The sequence below is a fragment of the Oncorhynchus gorbuscha genome, linkage group LG05 (genome assembly GCF_021184085.1).
Source record: "Oncorhynchus gorbuscha isolate QuinsamMale2020 ecotype Even-year linkage group LG05, OgorEven_v1.0, whole genome shotgun sequence".
Lineage (NCBI taxonomy): Eukaryota > Metazoa > Chordata > Actinopteri > Salmoniformes > Salmonidae > Oncorhynchus > Oncorhynchus gorbuscha.
Genome location: NC_060177.1, coordinates 95,313,875 through 95,333,476, shown reverse-complemented (window position 1 = coordinate 95,333,476; position 19,602 = coordinate 95,313,875). Strand labels below are relative to the sequence as shown.

General features: G+C 46.1%; 1 protein-coding gene across 1 annotated transcript in view; it reads left to right on the top strand.

Moving 5' to 3' along the window:
- Positions 1 to 10,445: 10,445 nt before the first annotated feature.
- The window catches only part of LOC124036677 (elongation factor 2-like), a 20,882-nt gene continuing 11,725 nt past the window's right edge, over positions 10,446 to 19,602 (top strand). Inside the window, exons 1-7 of the mRNA XM_046351525.1 lie at positions 10,446 to 10,587; positions 11,917 to 12,131; positions 12,915 to 13,096; positions 14,351 to 14,562; positions 17,373 to 17,557; positions 17,864 to 17,969; positions 18,069 to 18,182. Of these exons, the coding sequence (XP_046207481.1) occupies positions 10,585 to 10,587; positions 11,917 to 12,131; positions 12,915 to 13,096; positions 14,351 to 14,562; positions 17,373 to 17,557; positions 17,864 to 17,969; positions 18,069 to 18,182 (1,017 nt within the window). The 5' untranslated portion in view covers positions 10,446 to 10,584. The remainder of the gene's footprint in view (positions 10,588 to 11,916; positions 12,132 to 12,914; positions 13,097 to 14,350; positions 14,563 to 17,372; positions 17,558 to 17,863; positions 17,970 to 18,068; positions 18,183 to 19,602) is intronic.

The following is a 19,602-nucleotide window of genomic DNA, read 5'->3' as shown; positions in this document are numbered from 1 at the left end:
CTGAAGCTCAGGACCTGAAATGACATACCCAAATCTAACTGCCTGTAGCTCAGGACCTGAAATGGCATACCCAAATCTAACTGCCTGTAGCTCAGGACCTGAAATGACATACCCAAATCTAACTGCCTGTAGCTCAGGACCTGAAATGACATACCCAAATCTAACTGCCTGTAGCTCAGGACCTGAAATGACATACCCAAATCTAACTGCCTGTAGCTCAGGACCTGAAAGGACATACCCAAATCTAACTGCCTGTAGCTCAGGACCTGAAATGACATACCCAAATCTAACTGCCTGTAGCTCATGACCTGAAATGACATACCCAAATCTAACTGCCTGTAGCTCAGGACCTGAAATGACATACCCAAATCTAACTGCCTGTAGCTCAGGACCTGAAATGACATACCCAAATCTAACTGCCTGAAGCTCAGGACCTGAAATGACATACCCAAATCTAACTGCCTGTAGCTCAGGACCTGAAATGACATACCCAAATCTAACTGCCTGTAGCTCAGGACCTGAAATGACATACCCAAATCTAACTGCCTGTAGCTCAGGACCTGAAATGACATACCCAAATCTAACTGCCTGTAGCTCAGGACCTGAAAGGACATACCCAAATCTAACTGCCTGTAGCTCAGGACCTGAAATGACATACCCAAATCTAACTGCCTGTAGCTCATGACCTGAAATGACATACCCAAATCTAACTGCCTGAAGCTCAGGACCTGAAATGACATACCCAAATCTAACTGCCTGTAGCTCAGGACCTGAAATGGCATACCCAAATCTAACTGCCTGTAGCTCAGGACCTGAAATGACATACCCAAATCTAACTGCCTGTAGATCAGGACCTGAAATGGCATACCCAAATCTAACTGCCTGGAGCTCAGGACCTGAAATGACATACCCAAATCTAACTGCCTGGAGCTCAGGACCTGAAATGACATACCCAAATCTAACTGCCTGTAGCTCAGGACCTGAAGCAAGGATATGCATATTTTTGATACCATTTGAAAGGAAACAATTTGAAGTTTATGGAAATGTGAAATGAATGTAGGAAAATATAACACAATAGATCTGGTAAAAGATAATACAAAGAAAAAAACAACCGTTATTTTGTCATTTTTTTTGTACCATCATTGAAATGCAAGAGAAATGCCATAATGTATTATTAGTCAGGTGATGTCCACCTCTCCAGGAGGTTAATCAGGTGATGTCCACCTCTCCAGGAGGTTAATCAGGTGATGTCCATCTCTCCAGGAGGTTGGTCAGGTGATGTCCACCTCTCCAGGAGGTTGGTCAGGTGATGTCCACCTCTCCAGGAGTTTAGTCAGGTGATGTCCACCTCTCCAGGAGGTTAGTCAGGTGATGTCCACCTTGCAGGAGGTTGGTCAGGTGATGTCCATCTCTCCAGGAGGTTGGTCAGGTGATGTCCACCTCTCCAGGTGGTTAGTCAGGTGATGTCCACCTTGCAGGAGGTTAGTCAGGTGATGTCCACCTCTCCAGGTGGTTAGTCAGGTGATGTGCATCTCTCCAGGAGGTTAGTCGGGTGATGTCCACCTCTCCAGGAAGTTAGTCAGGTGATGTCCACCTCTCCAGGAGGTTGGTCAGGTGATGTCCACCTCTCCAGGAGGTTGGTCAGGTGATGTCCACCTTGCAGGAGGTTACTCAGATGATGCCCACCTCTCCAGGAGGTTAGTCAGGTGATGTCCACCTCTCCAGGTGGTTAGTCAGGTGATGTCCACCTCTCCAGGAGGTTGGTCGAGTGATGTCCACCTCTCCAGGAGGTTAGTCAGGTGATGTCCACCTCTCCAGGAGGTTAGTCAGGTGATGTCCACCTCTCCAGGTGGTTAGTCAGGTGATGTCCACCTCTCCAGGTGGTTAGTCAGGTGATGTCTACCTCTCCAGGAGGTTAGTCAGGTGATGTCCACCTCTCCAGGAGGTTAGTCAGGTGATGTCCACTTTGCAGGAGGTTATTCAGGCCTCAGTGAGGTTTCACTGTAGATGTTGAAAAACAAGATGAAGTTAAACTGTAAACCAGTGGTGTCAAACTCACATGATCCCACATTCTGTCTTCAACAAGGTCCGGAGGGCCGCGCTGAAAATGTTTTATATTTCGTTGCCGTCAAAATTGGCAAAAACATTGTCCTGTATTTATTAATGTGGAATTTTCTATGGTCTAGTTTTCATTTACACAGTTCCTTTAGAGAGGAGAGTAGAAGAGAGAATAAGGAGAGGTGAACATAGTTCCTTTAGAGAAGAGAGGAGAGGTGAAGAGAAGACAGCTCTTTTAGAGAGGAGAGGAGAGCTCCTTTTGTTTGTCCTCTTTGTGATGTGTTGGTGGGCGAGGACCTATCCTCCTCTCCTCTCCTCTCCTCTCCTCTCCTCTCCTCTCCTCTCCTCTCCTCTCCTCTCCTCTCCTCTCCTCTCCTCTCCTCTCCTCTCCTCTCCTCTCCCAGCTTCAGTCACAGCTGTCAGGGAGGTTAGGACTAGCAGAGGGAGCTGAATGTTATCTTCCAGTCAGAATAGAGTGAACCAGTCGGAGCAGGGTAAAAACAAAACAGGCCAACATCTGATTGACGTTGGCGGTGATATCCCCACTCCGTTGGTATTTTATTACCACAGCTGCAGGGTGCAGGCATTGATCAGATGCACGCTAAGCTGCAACGGGTAGAGGCAGGGTTCGAGGTTAGAGACACGAAAACAGCTCTGTTTCTACACCTGTAAGGCACTAAAGGTCTCAGAGACGGCGGAGCACGGCAGGATGAAAAGACCCCTGACAAAGAAAGAGAAACACAGAGCCGTGTGATGCCTTTACAGGACCAACAGAAAGGCTGTCTCTGCAGGTGCCAAATGCCCTCCTCACACTAAGCATTCAGGCCAGATCAGACGCTCCCATTGAGGGACGAGACCAGAGGCTGTCAGCAGGTGTTAGGATGTCAACACATACAGGGTTACATTGCATTAGTAGGCCTACGTGGTTATTAGATAACTCAAATGTATCTGTATCAGTATAGTCCTGCAGCCTATAGCTGTCTTCTCAACAAGCTGATCAGGCCTGCTTCACAGAACTAGTCAGTCGTGTTGTTGACTCAACAGCAGAACAAGACAGTCAGTCAGTCAGTCGTGTTGTTGACTCAACAGCAGAACAAGACAGTCATGTTGTTGAATCAACAGCAGACCAAGACAGTCAGTCAGTCAGTCAGTCAGTCAGTCAGTCAGTCAGTCGTGTTGTTGACTCAACAGCAGAACAAGACAGTCAGACAGTCATGTTGTTGACTCAACAGCAGAACAAGACAGTCAGTCAGTCATGTTGTTGACTCAACAGCAGAACAAGACAATCAGTCAGTCATGTTGTTGACTCAACAGCAGAACAAGACAGTCAGTCAGTCATGTTGTTGACTCAACAGCAGACCAAGACAGTCATGTTGTTGAATCAACAGCAGACCAAGACAGTCAGTCAGTCAGTCAGTCAGTCAGTCAGTCAGTCAGTCAGTCAGTCAGTCAGTCAGTCGTGTTGTTGACTCAACAGCAGAACAAGACAGTCAGACAGTCATGTTGTTGACTCAACAGCAGAACAAGACAGTCAGTCAGTCATGTTGTTGACTCAACAGCAGAACAAGACAATCAGTCAGTCATGTTGTTGACTCAACAGCAGAACAAGACAGTCAGTCAGTCATGTTGTTGACTCAACAGCAGAACAAGACAGTCAGTCAGTCATGTTGTTGATTCAACAGCAGAACAAGTCAGTCACGTTGTTGACTCAACGGCAGAAGTCAGTCGTGAGGCTGTGTTTTCTCCGAGTGACTACAACACCTTGAGGCTGTGTTTTCTCAGAGTGACTACAACAACTTGCGGCTGTGTTTTCTCAGAGTGACCACAACATCTTGGGGCTGTGTTTTCTCAGAGTGACTACAACATCTTGGGGCTGTGTAATGCCTCAGCGTCCCTCACCCAGCCATCCCAGCTAGCCCTAATGCCTCAGCGTCCCTCACCCAGCCATCCCAGCTAGCCCTAATGCCTCAGCGTCCCTCACCCAGCCATCCCAGCTAGCCCTAATGCCTCAGCGTCCCTCACCCAGCCATCCCAGCTAGCCCTAATGCCTCAGCGTCCCTCACCCAGCCATCCCAGCTAGCCCTAATGCCTCAGCGTCCCTCACCCAGCCATCCCAGCTAGCCCTAATGCCTCAGCGTCCCTCACCCAGCCATCCCAGCTAGCCCTAATGCCTCAGAGTCCCTCACCCAGCCATCCCTGCTAGCCCTAATGCCTCAGCGTCCCTCATTCAGCCATCCCAGCTAGCCCTAATGCCTCAGCGTCCCTCACCCAGCCATCCCAGCTAGCCCTATTGCCTCAGCGTCCCTCACCCAGCCATCCCAGCTAGCCCTAATGCCTCAGCGTCCGGACAAGTCAAAGAAAGTTCAATTTCCTTCACCTTTCATGTGGCGAACTATTCCAAGGAAATGAGTCTTCGTTCTGCTATTGGTTCCAAATTAGAACTCAGTGGTGTAACGATCGCAATCTTAATATGCCGTCAAAGCTCAATGGACTAAACTCATTTGACTGCTCTGAGTTCTGCAAATCACAGATTTTGTTGCTAAATGAGGCCGAACACAAATATTTGTTTTTGTTTGTTTGTATAACTTTTTTTGAACTGGTTGTTAGTTTCCTGTAGGATGCTGGGCCTTAGAGTCAGATATCCATGAATTTAGCTGACACTTATGGAGCCTAAATGCTAGTATCTATCAAACAAGAGTGTAAGTTCAGTGTCCGTTTAAATTCAGTTCATCAGTAGAAAAAACCATTGGCAACAACACACTTGATCAACATCCAACATGCCTGGTTAGTCTAGTAGATCTGGGTTGACTGCAGGGTATCCACACCTGACTGACCAGCTGAGGGAGGTGTCTGACCGACCAGCTGAGGGAGGTGTCTGACTGGCCCGCTGAGGGAGGTGTCTGACCGACCAGCTGAGGGAGGTGTCTGACTGGCCCGCTGAGGGAGGTGTCTGACCGACCAGCTGAGGGAGGTGTCTGACTGGCCCGCTGAGGGAGGTGTCTGACCGACCAGCTGAGGGAGGTGTCTGACCGGCCCGCTGAGGGAGGTGTCTGACCAGCCCGCTGAGGGAGGTGTCTGACCAAACAGCTGAGGGAGGTGTCTGACAGGCCAGCTGAGGGAGGTGTCTGACCGACCAGCTGAGGGAGGTGTCTGACAGGCCAGCTGAGGGAGGTGTCTGACCAAACAGTTGAGGGAGGTGTCTGACCGACCAGCTGAGGGAGGTGTCTGACCGGCCCGCTGAGGGAGGTGTCTGACCGGCCCGCTGAGGGAGGTATCTGACCGGCCCGCTGAGGGAGGTATCTGACCGGCCCGCTGAGGGAGGTATCTGACCGGCCCACTGAGGGAGGTATCTGACTGGCCCACTGAGGGAGGTATCTGACCAAACAGCTGAGGGAGGTGTCTGACCGGCCCGCTGAGGGAGGTATCTGACCGGCCCGCTGAGGAACACTTTGAAGTGAATATTATATTGTGGCTTAATGACCTAAAGTAGACCTAGCGGCAGACTTGTTCATAAAACGCATCTCTTTAACACCACATTAACACATCATCAACATCAACGAAAGTAAGAAAGCAGAGTCACATAATACAAGTCAGGGTCCATAGGGAGTCACAGTCACACTGTTCGTTTATGGGAGTCAATTCAGCTTGGTTTGAACACAGCAAAAAACAGTGTTAGCACACTACTGTCTTTGGTGTTAGCACACTACTGTCTTTGGTGTTAGCACACTACTGTCTTTGGTGTTAGCACACTACTGTCTTTGTTGTTAGCACACTACTGTCTTTGTTGTTAGCACACTACTGTCTTTGGTGTTAGCTCTTTGACCAAGACATTAATAGCCTATTTCCGGGATGAACACACCTGGTTCAACAAATTGACTCAGGTGTGTCAGACAGTGCAGGGCTAGAACAAAAACGTGCATGTTTTACTCCGTTCATTTGAGTATTTCTGGATTATATTATGCTCTGTCAAAGATTTTCTCTAGTAGCTACAGCTCTGTTGATTCCCTGAAGTTAAAGGCCTACACTGCCACCTAGTGCCTGACAATTCATATCAACTACCACAACACGGCCCAAAGTAGATGAGTACACAGAACTTTCCTATGGAGTTTTTTGTAAAGGCACAAGTGGAACAAAACTGTCAACAACGCCTCGTCTCATAGACTAGACGTATAACATAGTAAATGTAAATCCGGGACACTCACATTTGCATCATATGTTACAATTGGTTCCATAAAACAGCAGGTTATTAGGTTGGTTGGTCATATAACACAAATGTCTAGCAACCCAAAGGATCCGTGTTTGAACGTCATCATGCAACTACTTAGCATGCTAGCTAACCCTTCCCCTTTAAAACCCTAACCTCCTAGCCTAGCTAGCTAACTAGCTAGCTAGCCGCCTAGCTAACATTAGCCACCTAGCCACCAGGGCATTTGCATTAGGAAAATGTGATGGTGGATATTTAACCGGAAACATTTGAATTTACAGGTGTGTGACCTTATTAGGGCATCCACCCACAGTGCTCAGAAAGACAGAAATCACATTTAGAAAATGGTCATTCAAAAAGTGTAACCAGGTCGCAGTAGCTGTAGCTCAGTTGGTAGAGCATGGCGCTTGTAACGCCAGGGTAGTGGGTTCGATTCCCGGGACCACCCATACGTAGAATGTATGCACACATGACTGTAAGTCGCTTTGGATAAAAGCGTCTGCTAAATGGCATATATTATTATATTATTATATTATTATTATTATATTATTATATATTATATTATTATTATATATTATTATTATTATTTATTATTATTATATTATATTATTATATTATTATAATAAATGAGAACTTGGCCTACCTGGTTAAATAAAATTTTAAAAAATAACGATGTAATTAAATTGTTAAATTCCTGCATATTATTCCACCTCCTGGTAGATTAGTGTGTTTACATTGTCTAATTTAGTGATAAATGTATGGGATTCTGGGTAATCCACAGCAGATTTGTGGAGAATTACTGTGGGTGAGGTGAAAATTAAATGGTCCTGGGAAATGTAAAAAATTCACATTACATCATAAAATACACCTTTTACATTATACATTAGCGATTTATGTTATGAGTAACTTCTGTTGTTGGTTTGCCATCAAATAAGGTACTCTTTATATGTTATTTGTCAAATCTGTTTTCCATGTGGGATTTATGCTACAGTTCCCTCTTTGAAGTTGGTCGCTAACTGGAAAATGCATCTGCTTTAGGAGTGCTGTTTATATCCCATCGACTACTGACCATTCATCTATACTATGTGTGTCCCATCATTGCAGGTCATTTTATGACAAATGTATAAAGTATATGTTTTATAAACTCATGAGCACCAGCCAGTGTATTATCCCGGGTTTGTTAGTTTAGGAAAATATTATATTTCTTCACCACCAGAGGGAGACACATTGTGTCATTTTTCAGGTTAGTTTGACATTTTGAATTAGTAAAATTGTTGATGGTTTATTTTGATGTTGTAAATATGAGATTATACATGGAAACGATGCATTTATTTTTATTATTAGAAATGGTTAAATCCACTATATGATCACAATGACTTTGATAGACATTTCGATTGTTTTCTTTTGTTAGTATATTATAGGGCAGATTTATGGAGAATTGCTATGGGAGTGCTATTTATATCGCGTCGACTACTGATCATTCATCCATACTGTGTGTCCCATCATTGCAGCTTTGGAAATAAATTAACTATCCATCCATTTCTCCTTCCTGTGTTGACTCACTGACTTGAGGGACGGAACCAGGAAGGTCTCACAAGTGGAGAATGCAAAGATTGAGGTCCTTCTTACCCGAATTCTGATGTGCACTTTGAAAGATGTTAAAATAACTGTCCGCGTTTACGTTTCCTCAGCCAACATGACCAGTAACTAACAGCGAAATCACTAGCCTTTGTCAATCTACTATAGAAAAAAAAGTTTAGGGTACCTATTGTTGAGAATGAAATAGTCTATTCCAAACAGACTCTGGGACAGTTGTGAGATGATCGATCCCAAATTCATACAACCAGTAGGCAGGCGTAGGCTACGTTTTTTTTATTAAACGTTAAAAAGCAACGAGTCTGATGTAACAGATCAGAACGTTTAGCTTTAAATGTTGATAAACTATTATTTCTTCACATTATAAAGCACTGCAATGCACACAAGCTGTGCGCTACATGCAAATGTTTGCAATTAGCAGGAAAATACCTGTTGTCAAAAGGCCACTTTCTTATGACAGTTTCACGTGACAGAGATTCCCATTAGTAATTTAAAGAGGAGATCTAATAGGCTTTTTACATTTATTTTTATTTAACTAGTCAAGTTGGTTAATAAAAATTAATTCTTATTTTACAATGATGGCCTACCCCGCCCAAACCCTCCCCTAAACCGGACGATGCTGGGCCAATTGTGCACCGCCCTATGGGACTCCCCATCACGGCCGGTTTTGATACAGCCCTTGATCGAACCAGGGTCTGTAGTGGCTCTTCTAGCACTAAGATGCCGTGCCTTAGACCGCTGCGCCACTCGGGAGTGAAATTACTTTGAAGCAAGGTAAGACATGCCTCGTAATGTGTATTACAAACATTCAACTTTCCAACAATTAAGTAAATGGTTTTCAAAATGCATACTGCCTCCAGCTCATGTCAAAGTGGTGTGTGACTCGCTGATGCAGCCTGCCTTCCAGTTGTCGTTTGATGCCACGTTCAAAACAAATGGGAACTGGGGGGAAACAAGCTGTGACTGGGAAAAATACTGAATGGTCATCCAACTCAGATTTCCAACTCGGGAACTCGGGGCTCTTTCTTGATTTCTGACCTGAAGATCGCTATGAAGGAAAAAGGAAACCGCACACTGCTCTTGATAGTATCACTGATCTTTAATAAGCTTTACGTATCGGCCTCACGGCCTTCGTCAGAGCTTTTGTGACCTGAAGATCACTGATATCATGATTTGATTTCCTTCTCATTTTTCCAGAGATCCCAGTTGTCTTGAAAGCACCACAAGATTTTGCAGCAGCTCTCCTGCTGTCGGACATATAATTATTCAAATGAACCTATAGAGCATGACCAGTCAAATGTATTTACATTGGCTGTTATTTACATCAATGAACAGGCTAAAAAAAAGCATAATTTCATATTGGGATTTTTTTTTTTTCTGGAATTAATCTACAAATGAATAAATACCATAAAAAAACGTAACACATTTTACTAATTGCTGTGTCTCGGATTTACATTTAATATGTCAAGTCTTCCCCTGAGTCCAGGGGTAGTCTAGCAACCCAAAGGTTGCATTTTCAAATGTCATCATGGACAACTTTAGCATTATAGCTAATTAGCAACTACTTTTTAGCTACTTTGTAACTACTTAGCATGCTAGCTAACCCTTCCCCTAACTCTAGCCTTTTAACCTTACTCCAAAACCTAACCCCTAGCACCTAGCTAACCCTTCCCCTAACTCTAGCCCTTTAACCTTACTCCTAAACCTAACCCCTAGCATACTAGCTAACGTTAGCCACAATAAATTGGACTTGGTAACATATCAGACAAAATTAATGAAGGACATCCACAAATTAATACATACCATATGAAACATAACATAGCATATTATACTGAACAAAAATGTCAACGCAACATGCAACAATTTCAAAGATTTGACTGATTTACAGTTCTTATAAGGAAATCAGTCCATTTAAATGAATGAATTGGGCCCTATTCTATGACTTTCACATGACTGGACAAGGTTATGGAGATCCTGATTTGCACGTGGTCTGCGGTTGTGAGGCTGGTTGGACGTACTGCCAAATTCTCTAAAACTACATTGGAGGTGGCTTATGGTAGAGAAATGAACATTCAATTCTCTGGCAACAGCTCTGGGGGACATTCCTGCAGTCAGCATGCCAATATGCACGCGTCCTCAAAACTTGAAACATCTGTGGGATTTGTGTTGTGTGACAAAACTGCACATTTTAAAGTGGCCTTTTATTGTCCCCCAGCACAAGGTACACCTGTGTAATGAGCATGCTGTTTAATCAGCTTCTTGATAATCCACCCACTTTACAGTTGTGGCATATCTTGGCAATGGAGAAATGCTCACTAGCAAGGATGTAAACAAATTTGTGCAAAACATTTTAGAGAAATATGGAACATATCGGGATCTTTTATTTCAGCTCATGAAACATGGGACCAACACTTTACATCTTGCGTTTATATTTTTTGTTCAGTTGTCGAAGCCAAAATATTAAATATTCTGTCCCCTTGCACATTTCTGAGAGTCTAACATGCTGCATAGACTAGATCGGTAACGACAAAAAATATCTGCTAATATCCCTTTTAAAAATTCAGTTCGGGTCCATATGACACTTCGTGACATATTCCACATGACTTCCAGAGTGCCGGCTGTCGCAGAGTTTAACCAAGACCAGTGCGTCATAGTCTCTCTTTCCCTCTAGCACCCCGAAAGAGAGGAACAACCGGCTGAGGCTGGGGCTATAAAGAACCGCTATCATGGTAAGTCTATATAACATGTTTTGACAAATTACAGCCATTAACAATGTTTGTCTTTCTTCTAAAAGCGACGGTTTTCAAATTAATATCCTTTTTAGTATAATTGTCGATGACGTATGCAGAATTTTAACAAATGGTTAAAATGAAACGGAATGTATTCATTGCTTACTAGCCTAATAAGGATGCTGTGATTATTGCAAGCATGTCACACCGTTAACACAATGTGTTATTCGTTCTACAAATCGAAGTAAAGCATGACCTATGTAATGTGACTAGTCTTATTTATCAACAAGACAATAAAGTCATCTGTGGAACTTGAATTAGTTGCTGCAGGCTACCTGAATACATTTGCTGTAAACAACACCTCGTCTCGTAGTGTTTCTTTTGAATTTAAATAGTGTTATTTTCGGTAGGCTTCGGGCCTAATGTGCGTGCCAACGCAGGGGTACAGTCAGACAGAATACCATTACCCCCGGCCCCGTGTTATAAATAGCACAAGCACGCCGTTCCCTGAGATGGATGGCGGTATTAAAGTTTCACGTGCTCACATTGGGCAACGCTGCCTGCCCCTGTAGGCTAGACCCAGGCCCAGTTTACTACATGGGCTACAGGTAAGAACCGGTGTTGTTATTGTAAACAAATGCACCTGTTACAATGAAACCATGCAGGTGTACAATCTGGGGTTATAGTGTCCTCTCTTAGATGCGTCATAGCCTATAGGTTACTGCAGCAAATGATTAGGCTATTGGCTTTGGAATTAATTTAACAACCCCCACCCCTCACCAGGTGAATTTTACAGTAGACCAGATCATTCTCCTCACCAGGTGAATGTTACAGTAGACCAGATCAATTTTACAGTAGACTAGATCTCACTTTCTCTCCCCAGGTACATTTTACAGTAGACCAAGTCTTACCTCCCCTCTCCAGGTGAATTTTACAGTAGACCAGATCTCACCTCCCATTTCCAGGTGAATTTTACAGTAGACCAGATCCCATTTCCAGGTGCATTTTACAGTAGACCAGATCTCACCTCCCCTCTCCAGATGATATTTTACAGTAGACCAGATATCACCTCCCATTTCCACGTGCATTTTACAGTAGACCAGATCTCACCTCCCCTCTCCAGGTGAATTTTACAGTAGACCAGATCTCACCTCCCCTCTCCAGGTGAATTTTACAGTAGACCAGATCTCACCTCCCATTTCCAGGTGCATTATACAGTAGACCAGATCTCACCTCCCCTTTCCAGGTGCATTATACAGTAGACCAGATCTCACCTCCCCTTTCCAGGTGAATTTATACAAAAGACCAGATCTCACCTCCCCTTTCCAGGTGAATTTTACAGTAGACCAGATCCGTGCGATCATGGACAAGAAGTCCAACATCAGGAACATGTCTGTGATCGCCCATGTGGACCATGGGAAGTCCACTCTCACAGACTCCCTGGTGTGCAAGGCTGGCATCATCGCTGGCGCCCGGGCTGGCGAGACGCGTTTCACAGACACCAGGAAAGACGAGCAGGAGAGGTGCATCACCATCAAGTCAACGTATGTGTTTCCCTCAAGACAATATACCTCGTCCTCCTCAGAGAGTGTAATATACAAATGTTTTTCTTTACAACAATATGTCCCTTTTTCTACTATAAGTGTGTAACCTTGTAAGGGTAATATTCTCTTTGGGAATCTGAGGTAGACCTACAAAACTAAGTTGTTCAACAATCAACCTGCATTTGAATTATTATTGACCACAAATGACCTAAAATCCTATTCATTTATGAACCTAAAAGACAAAACTGAATTCGAGATCAGCACTCCTACTTAGAGATGCTTGACCTTATCCCTGGTATCCTGTACCCTAATATACCACTGTGTGAGTGTGATTGAGAGACAGACATTAAATGTACGATGGTCACAATGGTTACATGTCCCTCCCTCTCTCTCTTCCTCCCTCCCTCTCTCTCTTCCTCCCTCCCTCTCTCTCTTCCTCCCTCCCTCTCTCTCTTCCTCCCTCTCTCTCTTCCTCCCTCTCTCTCTTCCTCCCTCCCTCTCTCTCTTCCTCTCTCTCTTCCTCCCTCCCTCTCTCTCTCTTCCTCCCTCCCTCTCTCTCTCTTCCTCCCTCCCTCTCTCTCTCTTCCTCCCTCTCTCTCGCTCTTCCTCCCTCCCTCTCTCTCTTCCTCCCTCCCTCTCTTTCCTCCCTCCCTCCCACCCTCTCTTCCTCCCTCCCACCCTCTCTTCCTCCCTCCCTCTCTCTCTTCCTCCCTCCCTCCCTCTCTTTCCTCCCTCCCACCCTCTCTTCCCTCCCACCCGCTCTTACTCCCTCCCTCCCTGCAGAGCCATCTCTCTGTACTATGAATTGGCTGAGAATGACTTGGCCTTCATCAAACAGTGCAAGGATGGCTCTGGCTTCCTCATTAACCTCATAGACTCTCCCGGTCACGTGGACTTCTCCTCCGAGGTGACGGCTGCTCTCCGCGTCACTGACGGGGCACTAGTTGTTGTAGACTGTGTCTCAGGTATGACAAGGAAGGGACTGATGGCGCCCTATTCCCTATATAGTGCACTGCTTGTGTCCAATATCCGAACAACTTTACGAGGCTCTGATCAGAAGTAGTGACCTGTGATATGGGGACTAGGGTGCTGTTTTGGACACAGTCTTGTAGTGTCCTGGCTGTAATGCATCCAATGCTTGGCTCGCTCACACCCCAGTAACAGCCCATGATGCTTAAAGTTCAAGGTTATTTGGCCTTTATACATACATTAGAAATCTTATTCGCAAGGACTCTCACATTGACATATTATTAAAGAACTACAAATAGTGTGCACCTACTGTAACGGTATACAATTAAAGAACTACAAATAGTGTGCACGTACTGTAACGGTATACAACTAAAGAACTACAAATAGTGTGCACATACTGTAATGGTATACAACTAAAGAACTACAAATAGTGTGCATGTACTGTAACGGTATACAACTAAAGAACTACAAATAGTGTGCACATACTGTAATGGTATACAACTAAAGAACTACAAATAGTGTGCATGTACTGTAACGGTATACAACTAAAGAACTACAAATAGTGTGCATGTACTGTAACGGTATACAACTAAAGAACTACAAATAGTGTGCTGGAGGACCTCAGATACGAACAGGTCAGGAATTGGAGGTTGCTCCGAACACGAAAATATTTGTAACTTTGAAATATACTTTTTAAACGCACATGTATTTTCTAACTGTATTTATTTTCTAACATTTAGTCAAATATTGTTTTCAGATTATAAAAACGACATTTACGTTGCTAGTTTTTCTGGAGGGTAAGCAAAAGGATTATACCACATTTGGCAACAACAATTATTTTACTTTTGTTTTTATATCGCATGACTTTGCTTATTACTGGTTTGTGACATCTTTATTTATTGTGCTTATGAATACTTTACAAATGCCCTATAAATTGTGGTTTGTTTAGAGTAGGATCCCAGTTAGTAAACAACAATAGGTAGTACAACAGTCAACCATGATAGCCCTTAGGCATCATACTGTGGGTCCTTGAAAAGAGCGATATTAAATACCATTATTAAATAGTATAGCAATATTATTATTTATTATACACGTGTATCATGACAGATTTGAACACTGACAAACTATACAAATAAAAAAATCTACTCCTTTAAAGTTTCTGCCTACGGCCTTGTTGCAGCTTGCAAGCACCTTGATGAACTAATGCCCTTCTAAGGTGGTGCTGTACCAACCTCTCTCCTCCGTCACAGGTGTGTGTGTTCAGACCGAGACAGTGCTGCGACAGGCCATCGCAGAGCGGATAAAGCCTGTTCTGATGATGAACAAGATGGACCGGGCGTTGCTGGAGCTGCAGCTGAAACCCGACGCACTTTTTGCCACCTTCCAGCGCATCGTAGAGAACGTCAACGTCATCATCGCCACCTACGGAGAGGACGAGGGCGGACCCATGGGCAGCATCATGGTCAGTGTGTAACAGGGTTCAGATGGTACGGGCGGACCCATGGGCAGCATCATGGTCAGTGTGTAACAGGGTTCAGATGGTACGGGCGGACCCATGGGCAGCATCATGGTCAGTGTGTAACAGGGTTCAGATGGTACGGGCGGACCCATGGGCAGCATCACGGTCAGTGTGTAACAGGGTTCAGATGGTACGGGCGGACCCATGGGCAGCATCACGGTCAGTGTGTAACAGGGTTCAGATGGTACGGGCGGACCCATGGGCAGCATCACGGTCAGTGTGTAACAGGGTTCAGATGGTACGGGCGGACCCATGGGCAGCATCACGGTCAGTGTGTAACAGGGTTCAGATGGTACGGGCGGACCCATGGGCAGCATCACGGTCAGTGTGTAACAGGGTTCAGATGGTACGGGCGGACCCATGGGCAGCATCACGGTCAGTGTGTAACAGGGTTCAGATGGTACGGGCGGACCCATGGGCAGCATCACGGTCAGTGTGTAACAGGGTTCAGATGGTACGGGCGGACCCATGGGCAGCATCACGGTCAGTGTGTAACAGGGTTCAGATGGTACGGGCGGACCCATGGGCAGCATCACGGTCAGTGTGTAACAGGGTTCAGATGGTACGGGCGGACCCATGGGCAGCATCACGGTCAGTGTGTAACAGGGTTCAGATGGTACGGGCGGACCCATGGGCAGCATCACGGTCAGTGTGTAACAGGGTTCAGATGGTACGGGCGGACCCATGGGCAGCATCACGGTCAGTGTGTAACAGGGTTCAGATGGTACGGGCGGACCCATGGGCAGCATCACGGTCAGTGTGTAACAGGGTTCAGATGGTACGGGCGGACCCATGGGCAGCATCACGGTCAGTGTGTAACAGGGTTCAGATGGTACGGGCGGACCCATGGGCAGCATCACGGTCAGTGTGTAACAGGGTTCAGATGGTACGGGCGGACCCATGGGCAGCATCACGGTCAGTGTGTAACAGGGTTCAGATGGTACGGGCGGACCCATGGGCAGCATCACGGTCAGTGTGTAACAGGGTTCAGATGGTACGGGCGGACCCATGGGCAGCATCATGGTCAGTGTGTAACAGGGTTCAGATGGTACGGTCAGACCACAGGGTTCAGATGGTACGGTCAGACCACAGGGTTCAGATGGTACGGGCGGACCCATGGGCAGCATCATGGTCAGTGTGTAACAGGGTTCAGATGGTACGGGCGGACCCATGGGCAGCATCATGGTCAGTGTGTAACAGGGTTCAGATGGTACGGGCAGACCCATGGGCAGCATCATGGTCAGTGTGTAACAGGGTTCAGATGGTACGGGCGGACCCATGGGCAGCATCATGGTCAGTGTGTAACAGGGTTCAGATGGTACGGGCGGACCCATGGGCAGCATCATGGTCAGGGTTCAGATGTAACCCAGGGTTCAGGTCATGTGTAACAGGGTTCAGATGACCCACCCATGGGCAGCATCATGGTCAGTGTGTAACAGGGTTCAGATGGTACGGGCGGACCCATGGGCAGCATCATGGTCAGTGTGTAACAGGGTTCAGATGGTACGGTCAGACCACAGGGTTCAGATGGTACGGTCAGACCACAGGGTTCAGATGGTACGGTCAGACCACAGGGTTCAGATGGTACGGTCAGACCACAGGGTTCAGATGGTACGGTCAGACCACTCCACAGGGTTCAGATGGTACGGTCAGACCACTCCACAGGGTTCAGATGGTACGGTCAGACCACTCCCCAGGGTTCAGATGGTACGGTCAGACCACTCCCCAGGGTTCAGATGGTACGGTCAGACCACAGGGTTCAGATGGTACGGTCAGACCACAGGGTTCAGATGGTACGGTCAGACCACAGGGTTCAGATGGTACGGTCAGACCACTCCACAGGGTTCAGATGGTACGGTCAGACCACAGGGTTCAGATGGTACGGTCAGACCACAGGGTTCAGATGGTACGGTCAGACCACTCCACAGGGTTCAGATTGTACGGCCAGACCACTCCCCAGAGTTCAGATGGTACGGTCAGACCACAGGGTTCAGATGGTACGGTCAGACCACTCCACAGGGTTCAGATTGTACGGCCAGACCACTCCCCAGAGTTCAGATGGTACGGTCAGACCACAGAGTTCAGATGGTACAGTCAGACCACAGGGTTCAGATGGTACAACCAGACCACTCCACAGGGTTCAGATGGTACCTTAAGACCACTCCACAGGGTTCAGATGGTACCTTAAGACCACTCCACAGGGTTCAGATGGTACCTTAAGACCACTCCACAGGGTTCAGATGGTACCTTAAGACCACTCCACAGGGTTCAGATGGTACCTTAAGACCACTCCACAGGGTTCAGATGGTACAGTCAGACCACTCCACAGGGTTCAGATGGTACCTTAAGACCACTCCACAGGGTTCAGATGGTACGGTCAGACCACTCCCCAGAGTTCAGATGGTACGGTCAGACCACAGGGTTCAGATGGTACGGTCAGACCACTCCACAGGGTTCAGATGGTACAGTCAGACCACTCCACAGGGTTCAGATGGTACGGTCAGACCACTCCCCAGAGTTCAGATGGTACGGTCAGACCACAGGGTTCAGATGGTACGGTAAGTTCATTCCAGAGCTCGAAATTGTTTCAATTGGTCCCTGAAATGCAAAATAAATACTCGGTGGGGCAACTGGCTAGTATGTTAAGTGTATGTTTGTAAGTATGTTAAAAGTGGGCAGTCACGTGTGTTTGCAAAGCAGAGGACCACTAGTTCGATCCCCTTAATGCGTTTGTTCTGTGTTTCCCTGTGTAGGTGGACCCAATGGTGGGCACAGTGGGTTTCGGCTCGGGTCTCCACGGCTGGGCCTTCACTCTGAAGCAGTTTGCTGAGATGTACGTTGCCAAGTTCACAGCCAAGGGAGACCAAAAGACTGCGATGAACCCAGAGGAGCGCTGCAAGAAGGTGGAGGACATGATGAAGAAACTGTGGGGAGAAAAGTGAGTGGAGAGAGGGAGGAGAGAAAGGAGGTGAGGAGAGAGAAGGAGGATAGGAGAGAGAAGGAGGATAGGAGAGAGAAGGAGGATAGGAGAGGAGAGAGTGTTGGAGAGCACTGTTCAGTGGATGATTCTGGGTCAGTTTTCCAGACACAGGTTAAGCCTGGTCCTGACCTAAAAGACAACTCAATGGAGAATCTCCTTTGAAAAATGACCCGGCTTAACCTGTGTCCAACAATGACTCCAGAGGACAGTGCAGTTGATGATCACATGTGTTTCTCCAGTTGATGATCACGTGTGTTTCTCCAGGTTCTTCGACCCGTCATGTGGTAAATTCAGTAAATCAGCCACCAACGCTGCCGGGGAAAAGCTCCCACGTACATTCTGCCAGCTCGTCCTGGATCCCATCTTTAAGGTTTGTTTATGTTTATGTTTGTTTATGTTTTTCTCCGTTGGGTGTAGCACACACATCTGAAATAAATCAATGTGACATTCATCTTGTTTTGACCAAAAGGTGTTCGATGCCATCATGAATTTTAACAAAGAGACTGCCGACAAACTGATTAAGAAACTGGATGTGAAGCTCGACGCTGATGACAAGGAGAAAGAGGGGAAACCACTGCTGAAGGTATGTCACCACTTCAGAAATGTTGCGTGGAGAAATTAGCCATTAAATTCCAGACTGACCAGGGTCGTGTTCAGTCGGAACGAAATTGGATAAAACTGAGAGAAACAGAGAGATACTAACTACCTAAACTTGTGTAATAAATGTTTTTGAAGACATTTTGTACCAGTGTACCCTACTGAACATCCCTGGTATACCCTACTGAACATCCCTGGTATACCCTACTGAACATCCCTGGCATACCCTACTGAACATCCCTGGTATACCCTACTGAACATCCCGGTATACCCTACTGAACATCCCTGGTATACCCTACTGAACATCCCTGGTATACCCTACTGAACATCCCTGGTATACCCTACTGAACATCCTGGTATACCCTACTGAACATCCCTGGTATACCCTACTGAACATCCTGGTATACCCTACTGAACATCCCGGTATACCCTACTCCCTGAACATCCATCCCTGGTATACCCTACTGAACATCCCTGGTATACCCTACTGAACATCCCTGGTATACACTAATAAACATCTTGGTATACCCTACTGAACATCCCTGGTATACCCTACTGAACATCCCTGGTATACCCTACTGAACATCCCTGGTATACACTAATAAACATCTTGGTATACCCTACTGAACATCCCTGGTATACCCTACTGGTATACCCTACTGAACATCCCTGGTATACCCTACTGAACATCCCTGGTATACCCTACTGAACATCCCTGGTATACCCTACTGAACATCCTGGTATATCCTACTGAACATCCCTGGTATACCCTACTGAACATCCCTGGTATACCCTACTGAACATACTGGTATACCCTACTGAACATACTGGTATACCCTACTGAACATACTGGTATACCCTACTGAACATCCCTGGTACACCCTACTGAACATCCCTGGCATACCCTACTGAACATCCCTGGCATACCCTACTGAACATACTGGTATACCCTACTGAACATCCCTGGTATACCCTACTGAACATACTGGTATTCCCTACTGAACATCCCTGGTATACCCTACTGAACATCCTGGTATACCCTACTGAACATCCTGGTATACCCTACTGAACATCCTGGTATTCCCTACTGAACATCCCTGGTATACCCTACTGAACATCCTGGTATACCCTACTGAACATCCCGGTATACCCTACTGAACATCCCTGGTATACCCTACTCAACATCCCTGGTATACCCTACTGAACATCCCTGGTATACCCTACTGAACATCCCTGGTATACACTAATAAACATATTGGTATACCCTACTGAACATCCCTGGTATACCCTACTGAACATCCCTGGTATACCCTACTGAACATCCCTGGTATACCCTACTGAACATCCCTGGTATACCCTACTGAACATCCCTGGTATACCCTACTGAACATCCTGGTATATCCTAC